The following is a 25,580-nucleotide window of genomic DNA, read 5'->3' on the forward strand; positions in this document are numbered from 1 at the left end:
AGGGAGGGCAGACCGGGGGAGGGGGTGATTTTCCACATGGGGCCAGCAATGTCAGCTCTTCCTGTACGTGTGCTGGAGGCTGGAGTTCAGGCCTGTGCTGCACTGAGCTCCACACATCTATAAACTTGATCCTTAGCCTGAACCCTAACACCCCCCTCTCTCCACTCCCTTTCCTAAGCCTCCAGAGCTGCACATTATTAAACTCTTTCTTTCTTTCCCTCCCTTCTCCTCCAATGCAACATTAAAAAGAAGCATCTGGAACTTGTAGCAGAGTGAGAAGGAGGCACTGGGGTGGACTGGCAGGAAGGGGCATCAGCAGAGTGCACTCTCGAGAAGCTGGCTGGTCACATTAATAGAGACACTGCTCTGAGTGATTATAAATAACCAGGCGTAGAAGCTGAAGCCATGGTGGGGGGTGGGTAGGGGAAGGGAGCCTTCCCTCTGCCACAGCGGGCTCTTCCCGCATAGTACCTCATCTTCCAGTTGTTTTCCCTCTTGGCTTCCCATTTCCTTTCCCATGGTGTCTGGGACGGGTGCCACTGACACATATTTTCCACCCTTGAATGCCAGCAGAGGCTCTTCTTGTCCACAAAGGGCTTCCAGAAAATACTTCAGCACTGTGACCCTTTTGCAGTCAGCTGCAATAACCTACAGGATGAGAGGGAGAGAAGAAAAACAGCATTTTCTGAAAGGGAAGATGAAGATGAGAGACACTGCTTGTTGGCTGAGGGGTATATGAGATGTGTGTCAAAGTTACTGGGCGAGGGGGACGGAATGAGTGAGTGGGAGTGTGCATGTGTGTGCAAGGTGGTGAGCGAGGGCCAAGGGCAGGTCGAGGACAAGATCTTCTGAAGGAAGTCACCATGGTCTCTCCTCAGGTCATATCTAGGGCAGCAGAAAACCTTGGGGCCAGTGACAGGTGCCCTCAGGGCTTTTGCCTTTCTTTTACTAAAGTCCTGATATAAATAAAGAATAAATTAACTTCTTCTAAGTTTGGTTTCTAATCAGTAGAAGGAAGAGTGGAGTGTAAAATGCTGGCTTTTACAGCATATAGCTCGCTGTCACTCTCCACTCTTCTCCCCACTCCCTGTCTCCAGACTTCCCAAAGGAGAACTTTCAGCTGGAATGCAAAATGAATGATGAGGGCTTTCTTGGCTGTTTCATTTCATCCAGATCATTTTGGGCTTCCCCTGACAGGTTCCTGCCCCACCTAAGAGATTCTCATACTCAAGAGACTGGGGTCAGGCAGGAAATTGTCAGGAGGAGGGAGACAGGCAGAGCAGGTGGGGGTGTTTCACCAAAGTTCTGCTCCTCCAGGGGTTCACGCCAACCTGGTCCCATGTGGCCACATTAGCACACAAGCCAGCACCGTCAGAGAAGCTGGGGCTTATTTAGCTGAGATGAAATTCAATATCTTGAGCAACTGTCAAATTTGTAAGTGTCTTGGATGGAATGTCCACAGTCACCCAGTCTGGGGTCCTCCCTCCTGAGGGACCACACATGCATGCCCTCACTTCCAAACCCATCTGCTTTGTTTGTACCCTTCTGCATTCTAGCCTTTTCATGTCCTTCTCTTCATCTCTGGCCTCTGGGGCCCTCTCCTATCCTCTCTACTGGTAGAGTTCTCCCCAAGGGAGAGGGGCCCTGCTTGATCTGGAGCTCGAAAGCTGAAGGCCATTCCAAGTGGGAAACACACATCAGTGGCCAGATATGTCACAGGGGACAGCCTCTTCATCAGCACTGACTACAGACCACACTGAATGCCCCTGCCCCTCTTTTAATTCTTCCCCATTCCTTAATGTGAAAGGGACTTGGGACTTACATGTGTCTGCATCACACGGGGAAGTACTACTCTGGAGACTGTCTTTGATTGTTTGCTCATCATTTTACAGGTGCATGTGTTATCTCCCTCATCTGGACAGCTACCCCTCTGGTGGCAAAGACTACATCTTATACTTTTTATACTTCAGTGACAAGAGTTGTAAGGACAAGCTGGGCACAGAGCAGGCTCACAGTATAGACTGACAGGCACGGGGAAGTTTGGCTGGGTACCATAGAGAATAGACGAAGCAAGGATGATCCATGTTCTTTAAGACACTGTGGAAATGAGCACCACTCTGCTGTATGGCCGACCAGGGAAAGTGCAGCAACACCAGCCAACGGTGTGCTCCATGACTCCATCCTCTGCAACCTTTGCCAAGCCAAACCTACTCTTCCCTGCCTGGGCTGATCCCTGCTCTCCCACACCAGTGGCCCTGTAACCATTATAGGCTGGAATCTCAGACTAAGTACCTTGACCATCTTCACCTAAGACATTGACCCAAAAGGTTCTCAGCTACCCAGGAGGGTTTAGAAAAAGGACAGCCCCTTGAGTTTGAGGTGCCTGGTCCTGGGCTTTCCTCCATGAAGGAGGAAGGACACTCGCCTTGGGCCAGGGCAGGTAACCACGGTTCCATTGCGTGTATTCAAACATGTGATGAGGAAGGCTAGAAATACAGAAGCAGGGGCTAAAAGGCATTAAAGAACAGAGCTGAAATGAGTAATAGCCTGGCAGGCAGCACGCACAGTGGCCTCCCTGCATCCCTAGCCTCTCACTTGTAGAGGAAACTTCTGCATTTCCACAAGACTGCCAGTTTCCTCTCTGTGGTCTAATTTTAACCACCTTGTCGTTACAGTGTGTGTCAGCCACCTGACCCCACTATGACCTCTGACCTTATGCCCCAGCTACTGCTTGCACCATGGAGAATTATGTAATGGGTCCAGGACTTTCCTCTTTGGTGTGAGGCTGCTGCAGCTAAATGGAGAGAAGGTGGGGATTAGGAGGTAAGAAGAGGACAGAGAAAAAGACTGAGATGGTCCTTAGCCTCACCTGGATGGTGAGAAGTACACTGGCACCCTTGATGAGCATGCATCAGAAAACCTGCCCAGGAGAGGAGAGTGTGCTGCAGGTATGTGTGCTGACAGGTGGGCAGGAGTATTGCTGCTGTCAGAACACGAGCTGGATGGTATGCTGAGCGGCTCAGGAAGACAGTGTGGTTTCTGGCCAAGAGAGAGAAAGGACACATGTGTGGACGTGGGACACCTGGGGATGAGGATTTCCAGGGCACAGCAGGACCCAGAGATGCAGACATCCTGAGCCTGCCTGCGGCACATCCTCAGAGGGTCAGTGGGAAATGTCCATCATATGGTCACACAAGCAATAAAGGAGTTTTTCCCCCTGGTTTTCATTCTCACCCCATTTAGAAGGAACCTCGTTTCCTTAGGGATTGTGTCTGCTATGGTCATTAATTCCTCCCCTAGGGCAAGGACACTCTTGGCTGATTTGCGAAAGGGCTTTAATCTATTGGGGTCTCTGAGCTGGTGCTAAGAGGCTGGAAAAGGATTCTACCTGTTTGGAGAAAGAAAAGTCATCTAGTCTTTTGGAGGACTGTCCTCTCTCCTTTGCAATCCAACCAGCAGGGAGAACAGCCAAGGTTGTGCAGTCTCTTTTGGTGTCTAAAGTACACTGTAAGGGTCAGAAATGCAGAGTTCAAGCCATTTAAGAGATGGAGACACTGAGAGGCAGACCTCCAGGGCTTGCCCAGGGGCATAGAGAAACCTTCTGTCTCTAGCCCTTTCACCTGTTTGGGAAAGCATTCTGCCTTAAGGCAGGAGAAACCCACTGGGAAGAGGACCACATCTCTTGACCCTGGAGTTCTACAGGAGGCTTATGGGAATATTCTCCTAGATAAAGCTTCTAGTGCTCGAGTCAGAAAAAAAACTGCAAAAAACCAAAAACATCAAAAAACACCCCCCCAAAAGAAACAAAACAGTTTAAATATGGTTAATAGGAGATATTATGATGGAGGAAGACTTTCAAACCACCTAAAAAAGAAAACTCCAAGATTATCTTTGCTTTGCCAAGGAGAACTTCCTGGTAGGAGAGGGGTTAAAGCTGGACTCCCTGTTCAGAAAGGAAGGAGTCCAGATGAAGTCTATGACATAATCCCCACAATAACTCTGTTCGTGAGCACATTTTTCCATTCTATATCAATGAGAAACAGAGAATGTAAGTGGCATGTACATCCCAGCTCTGGGCAAACTCTAGGTGCTCCACAGGACAAAGAGCGGGCAGGAGAGCCCCCTTCCTGGGCTGTAGTAGGTGGGGCTGGACTGGGGGTGGGTAAAGCATTGCTGGCCAGGGAGCACCCTGGGGAACCTGGAAGTCTCACAGTGCACTTTCTCAGAGGCAGTCCTGTCCCTTCTGGAGGAGGCTCACTGTGTAGGAGATTATCAAGAACTCCAAAGTTAATGGACAAAATGTCTCACATGAATCGTTCCAATCAGCTTTGAAAAAAACTGGGGCTTTAGGTCAGGGAAAAGCTGAAAGAAAGGCACCCAAAGAAAGCCCCTTTCTCTTCCCCTGAAGGTCGTCTGAGGCAGCTTACCCCATCAGCAGGAACTGAAACCTCTAGCTTCAGGGCTCCAGTTATCACCCTGATCCTGTCCACACGCAAAGAACCAAGCAGAAAGGAAAACTGAAAGTGAGATGTGGAGAGGTGATGCAGGAGGTTGGCCTGTCCCAGGCTCAGTTCCTCAGAGAGAGGTAATGTGAGCATGCATGGGGTAAGTGGGGGCTGAGGAAAGCAGGAAGAAACCTCTAGGTCAAGAGAGAAGACTGGGTTACTAGTCTGGGGTATCTTAGGTGGGGAGGTGGAAAAGTATAAAAGAGTGGTGTTCTCTGAAAACTAGTGACTCTCCACACAGCCACTCAGCAGGGGATAAGCAGAGCCTGGGCAGAGATGCCCTGGAGGGAACAGAAAAAGGGACCTATGTTGCCTTATGGAAGGTGTGGGAGGGTGAGAGAGAGAAAAGGAACTAAGCATCAGGTACCACATACTGATGTACTCTGAGTTGAAAGACTTCTTAACACCTCAGAGCATCCATGGTGAAGGAAGAAAACCTTCAATCTAGACAGGGAATATGAGGAGGGGTTGGAAAACTGAACCAGGCTTCTGGATGCAAGCTCTAGGGAATGAGACACTCACTCTATTCTTACTGGGTCCCTGTTTTCTCCAAATAGGCCTCTTCTTAGAAGGCACAAGCACCACAGAGGCTAGTCATTTTGCAAAATTTCTTTTTCTGAACTTTTGGTTTGGGGGAGTCAGAATTTAAACTTGCACTATCAGCCAGTTCTTTTTTTCTAGTCTTAAAAAATCCAGCTTGCTACTGCTCCTCTGGTTAAAGAGAAAAATCACACGGGTTTTCCCCCACAAACTAAAGTTTACAGGTTGTTTTTCTTGTTTCTCTAAATGGAGCCAATTATTCTCACATTTGTTGAAACGTACAATCAAACTTTATAGCTTGTTAATTTTACAGAATGTCCTTAGAGCAAATAAGATGCAGACAGGAAAGTGAAGTCTTACTGAGATTATTAAGAAACCTTAAAATAGCCTACAAATCCAACACCAAGGCTGGTAAAATACAGGCTGGCTGGCTGGCTTCTGAGGTCAATTAGCAATGGGTTAGTTATCATCTTTAATGAGCCAAGCCTACAGGATTGGCTACTAGAAGTTTAACTCAGACTAATGTGTTTTTGCAAACTGGGAACCTCTAGTCATGTACGACTCACCCTCACAGGAGACTGAAGGGTGGGAAGCACAATTCTGTATTGGCCAAGGGTGGGTCAGCTTGAGAAGGGGTCTGCCAATGAAAGTTCAGACACAAGAAATAAAAAATACCACACAGGGAATCCTCTGGAGCTCGGAGGACAGAGGAAATGGTTTATTCACATTCCTAGGGGGAGGGGCTTCCTGGCAGGGAGCAGACTCCAGAAGGCAGGAGGGAGACTGGCCACAGGGATGCACAAGCACTCTGAAGACAGGCAGTAGCGTGGGGTGGGAAAACAGACATTCAGAGCCTGTCTGAATCAGAACAAGTTGGTATAAATTGACAGAGAGGGTCATGGGTTAGTGTGGAGAGAAAGGAAGAACCTGTGGGGGGCTAAATGACAACAGGGACAGGGAGAAAAAGCACAGGTCCTTGTACCAGCTGCTTCTCCTGAGGGTCCCCAGGCATACTGTGCAAGGGATCAACTCAAACAGTATTTCACTCTTTCCCTATCCCTGCTGCAGCAGGGCCTCTTTCTATGCAAGGAGCTAATAAGCAGGAGCCACTTTCTCAGTCACTTCTGATTCCAATGTCCAGACCCAGCCTTTGCTAGTCCTGTGGTTGGTCTGTGTTAGCTGAGGGGTCAACAGGTCACAAGACGAAATGCTAACATAATTGGTCCACCCACAGCAGCCACACAATTCCATGCATCTGGTCCCAACAGCTGTGTTTTCCTCTTAGAGGAAGCAATGTGAGCCCTTACCAATCAGCTGGCACTGCACACAGATGCCTGTTCTCAGAGTGATGCAGCAGCTTGCTTTTCCCACCTGTATCTAACCATGTGTGTGCATGCCCATGTGCTTGCACATGCCTGCTGGCTATAAGTCTCCTAGAGAGAGTGGGGCAGGTGGGAACTGGCAAATTGTTAGGTGGGAAGACTTGGTGGTGGTGGTGGGGAGACTACTCCAATAGACTTTTATTAAATATTTCAAAATGTACAGATACTTGGCTACTAGGAAGGAGATATTATGTTCACACTGGCGGGAAAGCCAGGGAAAGAGAGTTGTGGGTATACACAGTCAGGCAGGAGCTAAGTACAGTAGGAAAAATGGGTCCATTTTGGGAAGAGGCAAGACAAGGTAATATGGGCGTTGGACAAGAGCCTGGCTTCACAGTTACACAGACCTGAGTTCAAGTCTTAATCGTCCCTTCTAGCTGTGTTTTAGGCAAGTTACTTAACCTCCTGAGCCTCTGTTTACTTCAGCTGTTTGTGAAGTTTAAAAGAGATAATGCATAGCAAATACTTAGTGAGATGCCTGGGCCCACTACATGCTTATTTTTTTTCTCCCTCTCTGTTCCACTCTGCTCAGAGGTGCGGAGAGGTGGGGGTGGGGGGGCACTGCATAATAACACTGAGATGTTTGGAAGCCAATCTTAGAGGCAAGACAGGAAGCATGAGGCACACAGCTGAGGGATGAGGTGAGAGGCCCTGGAATGCTTACCTGGCTGTTAAAGCTGCTGAAATATCTTCTTCAGAGCTAGGGTGCTATATCCAGGCTACTGGGCAGGCCACTTGGTGGAAGGAAGGCCTGGCCTCTCTCCAGCAGCCCCTCTCCCTATTCTCCAGAAAGATTCTTGGACCTGCATGCATGCATTCTACAGGACTCTAAAGAGGCCCAAGGGCCTGAACTTTAGGGCAAGCATGCCACTAATACATACATCAGAAATAAAACCCTGTAGTAAACATCATAATTGCCTTGTCCACCTGGTCCTTTCATAGTTGGGTGTGGGTGGTGGCTTTGCCTTTGCTAATGGTATCTTTCGTAAATAAGACCCAGCTGGATCCTTGCTCCAGGTCTCCCAGTATAAGAGTAATGATGAGAAAATCCACAATATGGCATTTTCTACCTACCTGAATTTCCTGAGCTTGGACATTCCAAAGAAAGCCATATAGGAGTCTGGTCTCCCCTGGGCAGAGTAAGCTTGCTCTCCTTGAGCTGTTCCCTCGTGGAAAGAAACTATTCTCTTTCAGAGCTCCAGGCTCCAGCTGTACCAGCAAGGTGAATTCTCAATAGTGAGAGTGTCACAGAGAGCAAGCTATAGGCAGCAGTAGCTCGGGCTGCAGTCCAATCCTGCTTCCCCTGCAGAGTGCTCTGAGAGCAGCAGCCACCCACATTGGCAGGGGTTAAGGGCGGATATTGGCACTGCCAACATAAGCCTTTCAGGTCTGGCTGGCTTCAGCTGGTTTGAAACCTGCAACACAGGCGCTGGGGCCCTCACTTACTGAACCAGCAGGGGAGGCTACAGGCTCAGCCCCTGGGGATAAAAGTCCTCGAGTCTGTCTCAGTCTGCAAATATCCACACATAATCTGTTTCTACACTGCCAGTTAGTTCTGGGCCAGAAGCACTGAATCTTGGGCTCTAGTGATTCTGAGCCACATTCTTATTTGCCTTCTACACAGCCAGGTCCAGGAGGCCTCCCCTTAGGTTTGTATTCAGGCTCCTTCACCAAATTTGCTCCTAGTTTTATTTTACGTGTGGGGTGAGAGTGCCCTTTCTGAGATATCTACAGCATTCAACACATTTAGTCAACATTCAATTCAGCAAATATTTACTAAATGCCTACTGTGTGGTGAATGAGGCATTGTTCTAGACCCTGGGGATTCAGCAGAGAACAAAGCAAAATCCCTGGTTCCAGTGGTGGGTGGGTCACGTTCATATCAGGTACATCAAAAGATTCCCTGTATCAAGAGAGAATACACCCCTGCCCCCATTACCTATAGCACTCAGGAAGGCAGAATTCTTATTCCTCTTCCCACGAATAGGAAGAGGCAGCCCAAGGGAGACTAAAAACTCCTTGCAGAGACCTAGTACATTGCTCCTTTATCCTTTCAGGCTGATGGGTCCTGAGGAAGTTAGGATGGAGAATTCCCTTGGACTCGGCCTTGCTACAAGATGAAATCCCACTCTCTCTCAATGCTTCCCATGTTCTATAAAAGCCTTCTCCCACCCACCCTTCCCCACCTGGAGCACCACTGGCACTTCGGGCTATTTATTCCCTAATCCTCAACTCCAGGCCCCAGGCAACCCTGTTTGCTATTCCCCTGTAGGCCATCTGCTCCCCCTGGTACCTATGAACTTCACACATCATTCCCCTGCCCTACAGTGACTTTACCTTTAGGCAATCAATTCACTCCCTCACCTTCCTTTAAGCTTGACAAAAAGTCTTTCTCTTCAAGAAGCTGGTTAATATTTGACCAGCCTGTCCTACCTTCCACAGTCTTTGCTAAGGCCCTACTATGTGACAGGGACTATACTAGACATCCTGGGTACACAACAGAGAACAAGGCAGAGGCAGACCTTGACTTCATAGAACTTTCAGTCCAGTGAGGGACCCTACAGTAACCTCATGCTATCCTCTTCCGAGTGTACAGTTGTTCCTTCGGCACCTATGGGCTAGGCCCACACTTCCTTCATCTTCTCTGACCCCACTCCATTAGGTTCCCTCGATATTTGAATTACATGACAGGAAGCCAGTTACCTTGCCCTGTGGTTGGAAGGGGCCTTAATGATCATTCAGAGCCACAAAAGAACCTCCTCTAAACATCTCCCAGTGATCCAACCCTTTTCTTGAATACTTCAGGTGGAGAGGATTCAACACCCTCAGGAAGCTTTTAAAACCAATCATTACCTCTCTCTTTTTTTTTTAAAGGGACGGGGCCTCGCTGTCACCCAGGCTGGAGTGAAATGGCAGAATCACAGCTCACTGCAACCTCAAACTCCTGGGTTCAAGTGATCCTCCAGCTTCAGCCTTTTGATTAGCTGGGACTAAAAGCACATGCTACCACACTCAGCTAATTAAAATTTTTTTTTCTGCAGAGATGGGGTCTTGCTATGTTGCCAGGCTGGTCTTAAACTCCTGGCCTCAAGTGATCCTTCTGCCTACGCCTCCCAGAAGCCTGGGATTACAGGCATGAGCCACTGTGCCTAGCCAGTAATTTTTATTATTACCTACATCAACAGATTTTCTTTTTCTGTTAACCTACAGTCCTGACCACACTGTACAAGAGGTCTGTTACTGTCTTGAATCTATAAGGGATGCATTTCCTATTAGTAGACCATTCCGTTTTTGGATTTTTCTAACTGGTAGACATCTCTATCCCTTTTAAGTCCAAATCTGCCTCCCAATGCTTCTAATTCTGTCCTCTGGGGCCATATAAAAAACTCTTAGTCTGCTTCTACCTGACTGGCCGCAAATTATTGGAGGTCTGTTGTGTTATACCTTCTCTAGGCTAAACAGTCCTACCTCTTTAAACTGTTCCTCACTCCAACTATCTCCTCAACATCCTGCTTATTCTTTCACTAAGACTGTCACTGAGACTAATGTGTCTCCTAAAGTGAATGCCCACATGTGATCCAGCAGCAGAGAACAGAGTGAAACAGCTCCCTCATTCTGTTCTGGACACCTCAATTCTATGAAGACACTAAATGACTTTACTTTTATTGTTCACCACTTTGTACTACTGAAAAATTATGAGCTTTTAATCAACAGATCCCCAAATTGTTTTCGCAAATGTGGCTAAATCATATCTCACCCCATGGAGTGTAAGCCCTCCACCAACTGTTCCCTTTTATATCTTTACCTTCACTGATGTCTCCCTATGCTGTAAGAAATCCTATTATTTACTATTGTGCTGCATGCTACTTACTATGTGTGGCTGACTTTTTGGACAAGGGTAGAATTTTTACATTTATTCTTATTTGACTTCACCTTGTCATTTACTTCTTTCATTGCAACCCATGAAGAACTCTTTGGACCGGGAACGGTGGCTCACACTATAATCCTAGCACTTTGGGAAGCTTAGGCAGAAGGATTGCTTGAGGCCAGGAGTTTGAGACCAGCCTGGGCAACATAGCAAGACTTCATTTCTACAAAAAACAGAAAAATTAGCTGAGCATGATGGCACACACCTGTAGTCCCAGCTACTTGGGAGGCTGAGTTGGGAAGATCGCTTGAGCCCAGGAATCTGAGGTTGCAATGAGCTATGATACACCACTGCACTCCAATCTCAGTGACAGAGTGAGACCCTGTCTCAAAAAAAAAGGACAAAAAAAAAGAACTCTTTGGATTTTGCCTTTTTTTTTTTTTTTTCTTTTTTAGAGATGGAGTCTTGCTCTGTTACCCAGGCTGGCCTTGAACACCTGGGCTCAAGTGATCCTGCTGTCTTAGTCTCCTGAGTAGCTGGAATTACAGGGGCATGCCACTGTGCCTGGCTGGATCCTAAATTTGTCATCTGAGAATGCATTCCCTCTCAAGTTGTCCAAAATTTGGTCAGTTGGTTTGTTTATGCTTCTCAATATCTTTCTCCCATTAATCTGTCCTGTTTTTTCTCCTAAGATTCTTGAGGGCAGGCACTGTAGAGCGAGTGTGTGTGTGTGTATTGAAAGTAAAATCTATCTGCAGTATTTAAGATACACTACAGATATTTGGACAATGTAGATGACTCATCATGGGAGGCAGATGACAGATAGTCTTTGGATAATTCCAGAGGACATCACGGAGGGGGTGCCAGCCACACTGTATACTCTGTAAATCATGCTCCCTGAAAGTTGTGCAATGTACACACCCTGGGCAGACTCAGAGATTGCTACTTTCTGCTTTGGGTGGTGTTCTTCATGGGGTTTGGACTCAATATGGTATAGGTACTCTCTTTTGACAGGTTGCCTACAGAATTTCTAATGGGAAATAAGATACCAGAAGAAGCCAAGCTCTGGGCATGTCTTGTCTTGTCTTAACTGGAGGCTGTTGCCCCAGGACAAGGTACAGCACACCTCCCCAAGAAGTGACACTTAATGCTCTTCAAAGCACTGATATCATGCTTTAAAAAAAAAATTACACCCATATTTGGAGAATTCCCATGGAATATTAAAAACATGTATATCATACAGAAATTCTCTGATATTAGGGCTGACTTAGAAAGTAATTTTCTATTTGGGTATTTGTTTTGTTTTGTTTTTGAGACAGGATCTCACTCTGTCACCCAGGCTGGTGTGCAGTGGTGTGATCATAGGTCACTGTAGCCTCAAACTCCTGGGCTCAAGGGATCCTCCTGCCTCAGCCTCCCCAGTAGCTGAGACTACAAGTACACATCACCATGCCCAGATTTTTTTTTTTTTTAGAGACAGGGTCTCACTATGTTGCCCAGGCTGGTCTTGAACTCCTGGCCTCATGTGATCCTCCTGCCTTGGCCTCCCAAAATGCTGGGATTATAGGTATAAGCCATAGTGCCTGGCCAGAAAGCCATTTTAAGTTGCATTTTCAGGTCGCACTTTCTAGAGTCCGGAATCTCAAATGTGGGCCATGCCTCACAGTTGGAGACAAAGTAAACTTTCCTAACTAAAGCTAACTAAGTAAAATCTATCCATAGCTTGGGATAAGATATAAGAAAGGCAAATGCCTGGCACACAAAATAAGCTCAATAAATATTAGTTCTCTTGTCTTCACCTCTGAACACTAAAAAACATTTTTCAAAACCACCTGCATCTGAATCACATACTGAACTTGTTAAAAATGCAGATTCCTGGACTCCACTTTGGACTAAATGAATTAGTATTTCTGGAGGTAGAACTTTGGAATGTGTACTTCAAACAAGTGTTCCAGGTATTTATGAACACTTTAGTTTGAGAATTACTACTTTAAAGGTTAGGAGGTTAGTAGATGACAGTTGTTGGGCAAGGTGACTCACACCTGTAATCCCAACACTTTGGGAGGCTGGGGTGGGAGGATTACTTGAGGCTTAGAGTTCGAGACCAGCCTCTCAGCAATGTAGTGAGACCCCAGTCTCTACAAAAAGTAAAAAAAAATTAGCTGGGTGTAAAAAAAGAAGAAAGTAGTCACAATTTTAGCTTACTGTCAAAATGTAACTCTACTTTAGCTAAGGTACAAATAATGCTACTTTTTCATTTTTCATGGCACTTCTAGGATCTAGAAAATCCTCAGCATCCTACGAAGCAATTACTATTACATCCAGATGATAGAGATGAGGAAACTGAAATTAAAATAAATTATTAATAAATGACATTCTCAGCAGAACTAAGATCTGAAGCCGGATGCAACGACTTCCTAATTCAAGGCTCTTGCCACCTCACCAGAGTCACCTTCCTAGGAGAATGCCATTGGGTTTTCCAGGGTGCTATTCACCCTTAACAACTACAGCTAACGCTTGGTGAGTGGTTACTACATACGAGGCACTGTGCCAAATGCTTAACATGAGCCAACCCATTTAATCCCCACAACAACCTCATGAAGTAGGTACTGTCATCACCTCAATTATACAGATGTGGAAATCAAGGCACAGAGACATTAAGTAACTTGTTCAAGGTAATGCAGCTAGTAAGTGGAGAAGTAGACTGTGCCTCTGCTCTTACTCACTGTTCCAACTGCCCACAGGTCTCCATGATCCAGAACATTTACATGTGCTCTGGATAGAGACCCTCACAATCTCCACATAAGAAAGACCTGATCTACCATGGAAATTCCCATTAGAACAAGAGAAAGGGGCAGTCTCTTGTTGCTGATTTCTTGAAGACTTAACTCCTTCCAGGCCTGGTGTACTTCTGGGCAGCTGACATGCCACAGATTTAGGAAAAGCGGGGTCTAATGCAACGATCATGTCATTGTCTCCTAATTTGTGTGATATTGGGCAAATTACTCAACCTTGTCTGCAAAATGTTGATGATTCTGAAGGTCTCTTCCTATTCTTTTAAAAAAAATTTTTTTCCTGGGCGCGGTGGCTCACGCCTGTAATCCTAGCACTCTGGGAGGCCGAGGCGGGTGGATCACTCAAGGTCAGGAGTTCCAGACCAGGCTAAGCAAGAGCGAGACCCCGTCTCTACTAAAAAATAGAAAGAAATAATCTGGACAACTAAAAATACATATATAGAAAAAAATTAGCCGGGCATGGTGGCGCATGCCTGTAGTCCCAGCTACTCGGGAGGCTGAGGCAGAAGGATTGCTTGAGCCCAGGAGTTTGAGGTTGCTGTGAGCTATGCTGACGCCACGGCACTCACTCTAGCCCGGGCAACAAAGCGAGACTCTGTTTCAAAAAAGAAAAAAATTTTTTTATTGCAAATTGACAATTTATAATTGTGTATATTTGTGGAGTACAAAGTGTTGTTATGACTCATGAATACAATGTGGAATAGTTAAATCAAGCTAATTAACATATCCATCACCTCAAATACTTATTTTTGTGGGGAGAACATCTGAAATTTTACTCCTAGCAATTTTTTTTTTTTTTTTTGAGACAGAGTCTCACTCTTTTGCCCGGGCTAGAGTGCCGTGGCATCAGACTAGCTCACAGCAACCTCAAACAATCTGCCCGCCTTGGCCTCCCAGAGTGCCAGGATTACAGGTGTGAGCCACCGCGCCCGGCCTACTCCTAGCAATTTTAATATGTACAATATACTTTATTAACTATGCTGTACAATAGATCTAAAAAACAACACCCCATATTCCTCCTGTGGAACTGGCTTTTGTACCCTTTGACCATCATCTCCCCATTACTCCTACCCCCAGCCTCTGTATTTCTACTCTCTGCTTCTATGAATTCAATTGTTTTAGATTCCACATATAAGAAAATACAGTATTTGTCTTTCTGCGCCTGTCTTATTTCGCTTAGTATAATGTTCTTCAATTCCATCTATGTTGTAGCAAATTACAGAATTTACTTCTTTTCTAAGGTCCATTGTGTATATATACCACATTTTCTTTATCCATTCATCTGTTGAGGGACTCTTAGGTTGATTTCATAACTTGGCTATTGTGAATAGTGCTACAATGAACATGGGAGTGTAGACATCTGTTCAACAAACTGATTTCAAATCTTTTGGGTAAATACCCAAAAGTGGGATTGCTGGATCTCTCCATTCTTAAAGGTTTCTATGACTCTGGGCAGTCATCTTGGAAAGGAGGAAAGGAAAGATAGATAATTCTGATGGAAAAGGGTGGTAGAGATTCTTCTTATATGATAAGCCACTCAGGAAGACTTGGAGGGTTTTATGGAATCATTAGCACAAAGCTCCCCTCTGGCCATAGAGCAGAGGAAGAAACAGTGGACCAGTTTATAAAGCTCCAGAGCGGAAAATTTCTGTTGGTGTCCAAACAAAGTTTTTGGCTTTCTGTGAGACTTGGAAAGACTTATACTGATGTTTTAATCACCTGTTTAGTGTTCTGAGGACTCTTGTCAGCAGCCTCAATGAGCTTGCTCCAGCAGGCAGTGGGGAGCTGCTGGCTCACATGCCGTGCTCTTTTTGTCAGCTGCTTCTTTCCTAGGCCATGTGCAACGCCCTGTAGCTCCCTCTGGGCCACCTGGAGGGTATGTCCCCTCGGAGATTAAGGACACTTTTTTTGGCTAATTTATCAACAGATCTGAAGTCAGGAAAGATCCCTTAAGAAGAGCCAAGGTACAAAGAGGTTAAGAAGTGATCTCTGGAGATCAGTCTGCCAGCAACAACTCTGTGGGGGCACAGAAGGAAACAGGCTTGCCTTCTAGGAGAATCACCATCCAGATGTTCTAAAGAACTTGGGTATTTATCATGAAAAAAGTCCTCACAAGTAAAAAATGAATACTGAACAAATTCAGGGCAGGGAAAGTTCTAGAAAGAAAAACTCATGAACATGCAAGAAGCCCATTAAAGAGGCTCAGGGTAGTGGCAAACAGAGCAAGTCTGCATTTTACTTCCTCTGCAATTTTCTTAGTGGCTAAAATATCCCGTTTTACTGGGAAAGCTGTGGTATAGATGATGTGGTGACTGATGGTTGCTAGGCATTATGTTATTTCATTTGATTATTGCAGTAATTCTGTGACATAGAAAGAGGAAGGGAAAACTGAAGCTCAGAGAAAACAACATCTAGTTAGCAATGAAACTGGGAGTTGAACCCAGATTTGTCTTACTCCAAAGTCTGTGCTCAGTTCATTATACTGTGGGGTCTCTTATGAAGGTAATGGTACTTTTGCAAAGGACATAAGGCACTTTTGGAGACAGTCCTTCTGATTTCAAGAATATTATACTTGCCCTGGCTCAGGAGCAGCCAAAAGGCCCCCAGGAGAAAATAAATAGTTCTGATGAATTTGTAATTTGATGAACACAAACTGAATGGGCACTTAGCTAATAAACTATAGGCAAACAGAGAAATGCTGAAATTAAAAACTTCTCAGGGTAGCTGTGCTCAAAGGAGTTCTACCATTCAGGTTCATATCATGTCCCTGGACACAATATGGGCAAGACCACAGCTGATCAGTTGATGAGCTGAATGAATAAAGGAAACTAGTCGTTGCTAGATGTTAATATCTGTGTATAAGCATCCTCTGAAAGTTATCTGCACTACACAGTCTTGAACTCCCACACTACATGTGCTGTAAAGAAGAAAGTCCATCAGAGAGCACATGGACAAGAAGATGGAAATCAAAGTTCCCTCCTTCCACCTGGCACCCAAAGGCTCTACAAATCTGTCATCCAAGAAACTTTTACTATGTAAGCAACAGGGTGTGTTGTTCATCTGGCAACCCTTGATCTTGGAGCAAGGTTTGGAGGAGAAGAGAGAGAACAATAGTTTCCTTCTCAGTGGAAATACCAGGCTTAGGGAGGAGATGCTGATTTCTGACTGAGTTCTCAGGGAGCACTTCTCTGCCACAGAATTTTCCCTTTCCATCCCATTCCTTTCCTTTCCTTTCCTTTTCTCTTTTCTTTCCAAGGGAAGTGTCTTCAACTGTCTGCTCTCTCTGGCTGACAGTTAACTTCCCTTTGTCTGGCCAGACCATTCTGTACATGCCATTGTTCCCTGCCCTGTTATACTAGAGTTCAAGCAGATAAGCCATCAACATGTCTTTTAATGTAGGAAGGGAGGGAGTCTCTCAAGGGAACTCTGTTTACTGAGGGAAAAAGAGACTCCTATGGCAGCAAAGGCACATAGTGCCTCCTTCCTTGGTGACCTCAGAGAACTCTACTTACAAACGCTATAGTTAGAGAGTGAAGAGCGAGAAGGAAGGGACAGAGAGACCATGACCAGAGAGGTCTTAAGTCTCAGAGGAATAATTCTGTGAGGACAAGGAAATGGCTGTCCTGTCACAAGGGCAAAATTAACCAGATCCATCTGATTATGAGAGACGGAAGGAGGGTGCTGGGAAAAAGAATGGAGCATGGCTTACAGACCACTGCATACATGAGAGGATGCAGTACGAAAGTGTTCCAAAGCTGATGACAAGGCAAACAGGGAAACTACATGTCCTTGCTGACAGGAAAGAAAGAGTGAAATTCTGGGTCTTCTCTCCTGCAGGATTTCTAATAGGCATCTGAAATTCCCCATCTTCCCAAGGGTGTGCTGACATCTGGGAATACTGCCCTTTAGGTCAAGCAGGGCAGGGATCTAGACCTCTCAGAAGTTCATGAAGAGGTTCAGTAAGGATTCAAACCACGATCCCAAACACAAATGGGACTGCCATTTCCTGTTGGGTTTCCATGCTGTAAAAAAGTGGGAGAGAAATGCCAACTACAAAGTACTCTGTCTTCTGTGGAAAATGGAGTATGCAATGTATCTGGCTCCAGGTCTGACTTGTAAATCTAAGTGAGAACTAGTTGCTAGCTGCTAGAGGATTAAAGTGTTAAAGAGACATTCCACCACCCAACCTGCCAGCCTTTCTGCTCACTGTCTGTGGACTTCTAGGTTGCTGATGACAAAGTTGTCTTGAGCCTCTATAGGAAGGGCAGTCTCAGGCTTTGGCAGTTCCTTCTGGACCCCAGTTCACTGTCCTGTGTTCTTAAACAGCTCTGACGGAACAAGTCATCTGTGAGGATTATTTAACTTGGACCTGGAAGAGGGTGAGGATGTGGAAAAAATAAACTGAGCAGCCAAAGGATGGGGCCAGAGAGAGAGAGAGAGAGAGAGAGAGAGAGAGAAGGCAGGTGGCATGTTCATGGGACTATGTTCCAAGGCCAAGTGGGGTGGGACTGCAGAAAGGAATGGTGCCGAAAGGAATGGTGCCGAAAGGAGGCCAGCATGGGAAGGGCTGGAACGCCCAGGACAGCATGATTTTATTTCCAAAATGGTGTTTTGTTTCTCTTTCAAGGGCTCACAAACCCTCACTCTGGGTTTCCATTTATGGGAGAATTCTGGAATAGTATAACCATAAGCACACCTGCCTTGCCTTCTGAAAAGCTACCTGAACCCTACCTAATTTCTTGCTGGGCCTGAATCTTAGCCTACAAGGTAAATTTAACAGGATTTTTACATCCAAAGCCTCAAGATAATGGCAACAGCCGAGAGGTAGAAAATGGAAATGGTGGAAGACCTGAGGGAATCTGCATGAATTATAGAAAACAGCTACAGAAACTGCAGGGCGATTTGGAAGGATATATGGGAATCTGGTGTGTTACTGGATTATAACTGCACCTTTTTGGAGTCTTCTTAACTGCTCCCCTTCCCTCACTAAGAAAATACCTATTGAGAGAGACTTTCATTTTTAAAATCTAGGCATTTTCACTTATTTTATCTCATTAAATCCTTACTGAAATCTTATGAAGTGACTAATGTCATCCCCATTTTACAGAGTAAACTGAAGCCCTGATAGAATAAATGAATTATCTATGGTTTTCTTATGATTAGCACAGACCATAATGAAGACTATGACTTCTATCTAGAATAGGTAGACATATTTTTCTGCAGGTCATATGGGCAAAATGGCATCAGAGTTGATGGTATCTCATCTGATCCATTCCTGGTCACCAAGACTATGTAGAGTATCCTCACAGGATTTGAAGAAGAGATCAAAAAGCTGCTGTTAGAATATATTTCTGATTCTTTATTAATTCTTTCTAAGTCAGTAGATTAAGAACAGGCTTAGAGACAGCAATCCAATAACTATGAATGCCACTAATTCTACTTTTGAAGCACACACACAGAAAGACATGCAAACAATTATAAAGTATTTTAAAGTATAGTTTCAGTGCTTTATACTGATAAGACAGACAAAATTTCTATACCAGCCTGCATTAGGGAAACCTACACACAGCCTAAATTTTTAAAAACTGACAACACAGAACTAAAAGCTGTCAATGGATTCTGTTATTTAGGCTAAAGCCATTCTTGCTGTTGACAAAATAGTAAAGAAGTTCAATGAAAGTATCTCTTCTGGGAGGCGCTGAAGACACGATGGCACCTCACCTTCAAGTATCAGGCCAAACTAAAGCTGCTTAGTAAGGTGTAGTTTAAAAATATGGTACATGGTAAAAACAAACAATAAAGGCTGAATTTTATTATTTTAAATTATTAATTATTTTTTTGAGACAGGGTATTGCTCTGTCACCCAGGCTAGAGTGCAGCGGCATCATCATAGATCACTGCAATCTCAAACTCCTGGGCTCAAGTGATCCTGCTGACTCAGCCTCCCTAGAAGCTGGGACTACAGGTACGTGCCACCACGCCTGGCTAATGTTTTTATTTTTTTGTAGAGACAGGGTCTTACTATTGCCCAGTCTGGTCCCGAACTCCTGGCCTCAAGTGATCCTTCTGCCTCAGCCTCCCAAGGTGCCAGGATTACAAGTGTGAGCCATTGCGCCCAGCCAAAAGGCTGAATTTTAAAAACAAAGTCTTCCCACATCTGCTTTCTAGACCCTGTTTCCTAGCCCTGTTGCCAGTTTCTGGTGCGTTCTTCAGAGATAGTTATGCATATACCACCATACATGATTAACTATGAGTTCTCTCTATACCTTTTATAAATATATTTATACAAAAGGTTACACACTATGCCATATTTATTTATGTATTTAACAGGGTATCTTAGAGATCATCAACATCATTTGTGAAGCACATTTCTACCAAATGCTAAGGATCATCAAGAATAAGGCTCTGGAACACATCCAGAAAACCCAATGTGTTTATTGCAACAGAATTTCATCTGTGTTGGGAGGACTAGAAAAACCTAGCAAAGGCAGAAAAGAAAAGCAGATAGAGAAAAACCCTGATGAAGTGTGGAAGTCCATCAGTCATCACTGAGTCCAGCAGGCCTGGGAGTAGTCAGCAACAGTCTCCTCAGTCAGGCAGGTTCTCAAGTGACAAAAGGCTGAGCAAGAGAATCATATGTGCTCCAGTCTGCATGCTGCCCAGAAAGAGCTCCCACACCACAGCAATCAACATCAGGAGGGTCTTCAACAAACTGAAAGGCCAGAAACAAACAGTGCAATATATACATATTTTTTTTTACTGTGAAAATTAAACTATTCTAATTCTTTTTTTTTTCCTCTGGAGAGAGTCTCACTCTGTCACCCAGGCTAGAGTGCCATGGCATCAGCCTAGCTCACAGCAACCTCAAACTCCTGGGCTCAAGCGATCTTTCTGTCTCAGCCTCCCAAGTAGCTGGGACTACAGGCGTGAGCCACCACGCCCCGCTAATTTTTTTCTATTTTTAGTAGAGACAGGGTCTTGTTCTTGCTCAGGCTGGTCTTGAACTCCTGAGCCCAAGTGATCCTCCCACCTTGGCCTCCCAGAGTGCTAGGATTACAGGCGTGAGCCACCACGCCCGGCCTAAACCGTTCTAATTAAGCCAGGTGTTATGGCAAAAGGTGCCTTGTACATCTGAAGGCTTATTATGTACCAGCTTCAGGACCAGTCTCCTTATTATGGGACCATGTATAGCTAACATAGAACAGAAAGTAAGGTATCTGAGGTGTTTCAGGCTAATATCACAGTCTGAGGTTCTATTGTATAGGCCGGGCACAGTGGCTCACGCCTGTAATCCTAGCACTCTGGGAGGCCGAGGCGGGTGGATTGTTTGAGCTCAGGAGTTCGAGACCAGCCTGGGCAAGAGCATGACCCCGTCTCTACCAAAAATAGAAAGAAATTAATTGGACAGCTAAAAATATATAGAAAAAATTAGCCGGGCATGGTGGCGCATGCCTGTAGTCCCAGCTACTTGGGAGGCTGAGGCAGTAGGATTGCTTGAGCCCAGGAGTTTGAGGTTGCTGTGAGCTAGGCTGACGCCACGGCACTCACTCTAGCCAGGAAGAGGGAGACCCTCCCTCAAAAAAAAAAAAAAAATATTGTATAAGTGGGGCAGGGTGTAACCCTTTCTACCCTAGACTGTACTTTCCCAAAACATTTGAAGGTATTCCACTGAATTCATCCAATAAATATTTATTAAGCACCTGCTATGGTGTGGCAGGCCCTATTGAAGACACTAGGAATAAAACAGTGAATAAAACAATGTTCCTTCTCTCAGGGAGCTTAACATTCTTGTGAGACTGAGAATCAAACAAGCAGATAGTGGTGGGAAGTACTGTGAAAAAAATACAGTAGGGTAAGAGGGACAGAGAGTAACAGGGTGGGGACGAGTATTTGCTATTTTAATTAATTAACTAAAGAGACAGGGGTCTCACTCTGTCACCCAGGCTGGAATGCAGGGGGCAATCATAGCTCACTATAGCCTCAAACTCCTGGGCTCCAGCACTCCTCCTGCCTCAGCAGGAGGGTAGCTGGGACTACAGGCACGCCACCATGGCCAGCTAAGTATTGCTATTTTATATAAGATGGACAAGGAAAGGATCCTAGATAAGATGACATTCGATCAGACTTGAAAGAGTATGCCACAAAGCAAAGAGGTGGGCTTCTTGGGTGGGTAACTGGAGTGCTAGGGAGTCACTCTTCTCCTAGAAGGGTTTGTCAGCTACACAGTGTGAAGGAAGGAGAACAGGCTTTTCTAGGTTAGCCCAGTGAGAGCAGAGGCCTTTGAGAATTTATACAACTTGCATGCAGTTTCTGGAAAGCTTCCATCACAGATGAGAGTTTTATGTTGAATTTTAAGTTTGACCACAAATATTTAAACTTCCCTGGATCACAAATACAGCATCTTCCCTGTGGTTTAGCTGGCACCAAGTATATATTTATGAATCTCTATACGTCTGCCTGTTATTTAAATTTCTTACGGAAGTGCCAAGGTCTTTAGTTGTGATTTATCCCCTCCCCCTCCATATTGGTGGGTTTAACCTTGATCGGGCCTATTTCTTGGGAAAAGGAGATCTTTATAATTGAAGTTTAGGGTCTAGGAAGACCCTAAATTTCCTATTACTGCTTTCATCTTCAAAAAATGTCAATGGAGGGTCTGTTCCAATTTCTTGTATTTGAATTGAAATGTAAAAATTGAAAAATTTCTAGGCCAAGGCGGGAGGATTGCTTGAGGCCAGGAGTTCGACACCAGCCTGGGCAACATAGCAAGACCTTATCTCTACCAAAAAAAAATTAGCCTCAAAAGAAAAAGAAAAATTTCTCTGCTTTTTCCCACCAGGGAATTGAGAAGAAACTTTAATGCTAAATAAATTTCCATACTTTAGCTACATTAAAAATCAAAACAACAAACAAAAAAAGCCAGGTGCAATAAATCCAAAATTTCTGAATGTGAACCTTTTTTTTTTTTGGACACAGGGTTTCACTGTTTCACCCTGGCTAGAGTGCACTGGTGTCATCATAGCTCACTGCAACCTCAAACTTCTGGGCTCAAGTCATCCTCCTGCCTCAGCCTCCTGAGTAGCTGGGACTACAGATGTGAGCCACCAAGCCCAGCTAATTTTTCTATTTTTTTGTAGAGATGGGGTCTCACTCTTGCTTAGGCTGGTCTTCAACTCCTGGCCTCAAGCAATCCTTCCGCCTCAGCCTCCCAAAGTGCTAGGATTACAGGTGTGAGCCACAGAGCATGGCCTGAATGTGTACTCTTATTTTCTTGACAATTCCTGACACTTACAACCTGAACTAGAATTACAAAGAATACAGGAAACAGTCCCTGCTCTCCAGCTAGGTCTTCAACCAAGCTGGCTTGTGAAAGGGCTCTGGGTCCAAAAGAGCACAAAATTCTCAAATGGTTCTCTGGGTTATCCCTAATCCCATGGTCAGTTTTTCTTACACAGCTGCCCAGAGAGCCATGTGGCATTCTTATCAAATGAAGGCAGATCATCTAAAATCCATGAGCTTTAAAACAATCACTTCTACCTCATTCTGGCTATCTATCACTGTCTTCGTCTTTCTCTTACTAGGCCTTTGGGCTATGGCCCTCGCTCACATCCAGGCTGCAGAGTTGAGACCCAACACGGAAAGACTTAAGGAGCATCTTCAAGAATCACTGAACTGTCTCCTGAGTTTTACAGGAGAGTAGTGGAGCTACTTATTATGAAGTAACAAACCCATGCATATAAACCCATGCGAGCACATTCTAAGTACAAGGCCCACCTTAATCAAACAGTAACTTTCAAAGTATTCAACTTGGAAGGCTAGGAACTCATTTTTAAAAAACTAGCATTGATCTGTAATTAGAATAGTGTTAAGTACATGCTTCTAACAATTTTGTCTATCCTTTCAGTTTTCCACTGAAATGATGAAAAAAATGTAAAAATGAAGAAAACATGTATCAGTACTAGGCAAACACATACCAGAAACTTTGAGGAATTTTCTGCAAGATAAACTGAAGATTGGAATGAGGAAAAAGACAACTGATGTTCAACCCTTTGTGGGCTTGATAAGAACACCAATGAGATCCCAGCAGCAATACCCCATTCATACCCTCATCCTGGGACAACCAGGACAAGAGCCAAGGTAGGTTGTGACGCAGTTAGAAGGACACAACTGGATCCCACCAGGGCTGATGGGAACCACAGGGGGTATCAGAAGAAACTTCGTGGCTGCTGGCTTATGATCGGCGTGGGTGGCCAGATGAGACAGAAGGAAGACAAAGCTGAGGCTGGCTTCCAATAAAGGTAAAAAAACAACAAAAAAAACAAAACAAAACAGAATAAGAACACTAAACTGAGAAACCTAATCCACTCCAGCACAGTGTTTTGCTCCTTGCCACAGTTATATTCACCTCCAGTTTCTTCTCTATTCTTCTCTAGGAGAGTTTAACACCAGCAGTGTAAATCAAATGTTACTCTTTTCCCTTTATCTGCACCTGAAAATATTTTTTTTTAAGAGACAGGATCTTGCTCTGTTGCCCACGCTGGAGTGCAGTGGCATGGCTATAGCTCACTGTAACCTTGAATTCCTGGGCTCTAGCAATCCTCCTGCCTCAGCCTCCTGAGTAGCTGGGACTACAGGTGTATATCACCACAGTTAGCTATTCTTTTTTCTTTAAAAATTTTTTTGTAGAGATGGGGTCCCACTATGTTGCCAAGGCTGTTCCTGAACTCCTGGCCTCAAGCGATCCTCCTGCCTTGGCCTCCCAAAGTGCTGGGATTATAGGTGTGAGCCACTGTGCCCAGCCTGCACCTGAAAATCTTAAGACCCATTTAAACTCTCAATATGAACAAGTATAGACTGGCTTCAATAAGGATGAAAACAAATCACCTAACATATGAAAAGGTATTACAGTTGAATAGAAGGATACCAATCTAAGGGAACCAGTAAACCTTTTTCTGGAGGAGTCATTGTGAAAACAGGTAAAAATTTCAGAAACTTTCAAATTAATACTTACTAAGATGTAATAGTAACAGTATAAGAACAGATAAATAGACTACTGGAACAAAGTAGAGAGTCTAGAAACTGACCCAACTATATATAACACCTGACTTATGACATGACACCATTGTAGTTCAGTGGGGAAAAGTGATCTTTCGACAAATGGTGCTGGGTCAATTGGATATCTACACGAAAAAAAATTAACCTTGCCCCTACCTCATGCCACATTCAAAAACTAACGTGAGATGGACCACAGACCTAAATGTCAAAAGTAAAATAATATAGTTTCTAGAAGAAAATACAGAAGAATACTTTCCTGACACTGGAGTAGGTAAATATTTTTTTTAACATTTCTTAAGTAGGACACAAAAAGGATTAATCTTTAAGAAAAAATTATAAATATGGCTTAAGATTAAAATTTGTATTCATCAAAAGACACTATTAAGAGTGAAAAGATAAACCATGGACTGAGAAAAGATATTTTCAATACATATATCCAACATAGGACTTTTAGAATATAAATTTTTATGAAACTCTATAAATCAGTAAAAAAAAGACAAACAACCCAAGGGAAAAAAAATGGGCAAAAGTCTGGGACACTCCACAGAAGAGGTTATCCAAATGGTCAATAGCAGAAGAAAAGGCACTCAATATCATTGTTCACCAGGGAAATGCAAATTAAAATCACAATGAGATACTTCTAGACATCTACCAGAATGGTTAAAATTAAAACCAAAACCAAGTGTTGGCAAAGATGTAGAACTGAAACTCCTACACAATGCTTATGGTCACGTATACTGATTGGTACAACCACTTTGGAAATGTTTGGCAGTATCTACCAAAGTTAAACATACCTTATGACCTAACAATCTTACTCCTAGGTATATATCAAAGAGAAATAGGAGCATTATGTCCACCCAAAGACATATATAAAAATGTCCATGGTGGCTTTATTCATAATAGCCAAACTGGTTGAACAAACAAACTTTCATCAGTAGGAGAATAAATCGTGGTGTATTCATAAACAAAATATTACATAGCACACAGAACAAACTACTCTTACATGCAACAACATGGATGAATCTCTCATAGGTTGTGTTGAACAAAAGAAGCCAGGTACAAAGGATATGTACTATATGATTCCATTTACACAGTTGAAAAACAGGCATAACTAATTGATAGTGGATGAGATTAGAATAATGGTTATTTGAGAAGGAGAGAGTATTAATGAGAGGGGGAATAAAGGAGCTTTCTGGGAAGCCAGAAATATTCTACATCTTGCTCTGGGTGGCAGTTAGCATGAGTATAACCCAATGCAAAAAACAAACAAAACAACAACAACAACAAAAAAAACAGCTGGGCACGTTGGCTCACCCCTGTAATCCTAGCACTCTGGGAGACCGAGGTGGGAGAATTGCTTGAGCTTAGGAGTTCGAGACCAGCCTGAGCAAGAACGAGACCCCATCTCTACTAAAAATAGAAACAATTAGCTGGGTAT

General features: G+C 44.2%; 1 protein-coding gene across 1 annotated transcript in view; it reads right to left on the reverse strand.

The window, feature by feature from the left end:
• Positions 1–25,580, reverse strand: part of SMG6 (SMG6 nonsense mediated mRNA decay factor) — a 228,875-nt gene that overhangs the window by 22,666 nt on the left and 180,629 nt on the right. Inside the window, exon 14 of the mRNA XM_012653041.1 lies at positions 472–648. Within this exon, the coding sequence (XP_012508495.1) occupies positions 472–648 (177 nt within the window). The remainder of the gene's footprint in view (positions 1–471; positions 649–25,580) is intronic.

The sequence above is a fragment of the Propithecus coquereli genome, unplaced genomic scaffold, assembly GCF_000956105.1.
Source record: "Propithecus coquereli isolate 6110/MARCELLA unplaced genomic scaffold, Pcoq_1.0 Scaffold409, whole genome shotgun sequence".
Classification (NCBI taxonomy): Eukaryota; Metazoa; Chordata; class Mammalia; order Primates; family Indriidae; genus Propithecus; species Propithecus coquereli.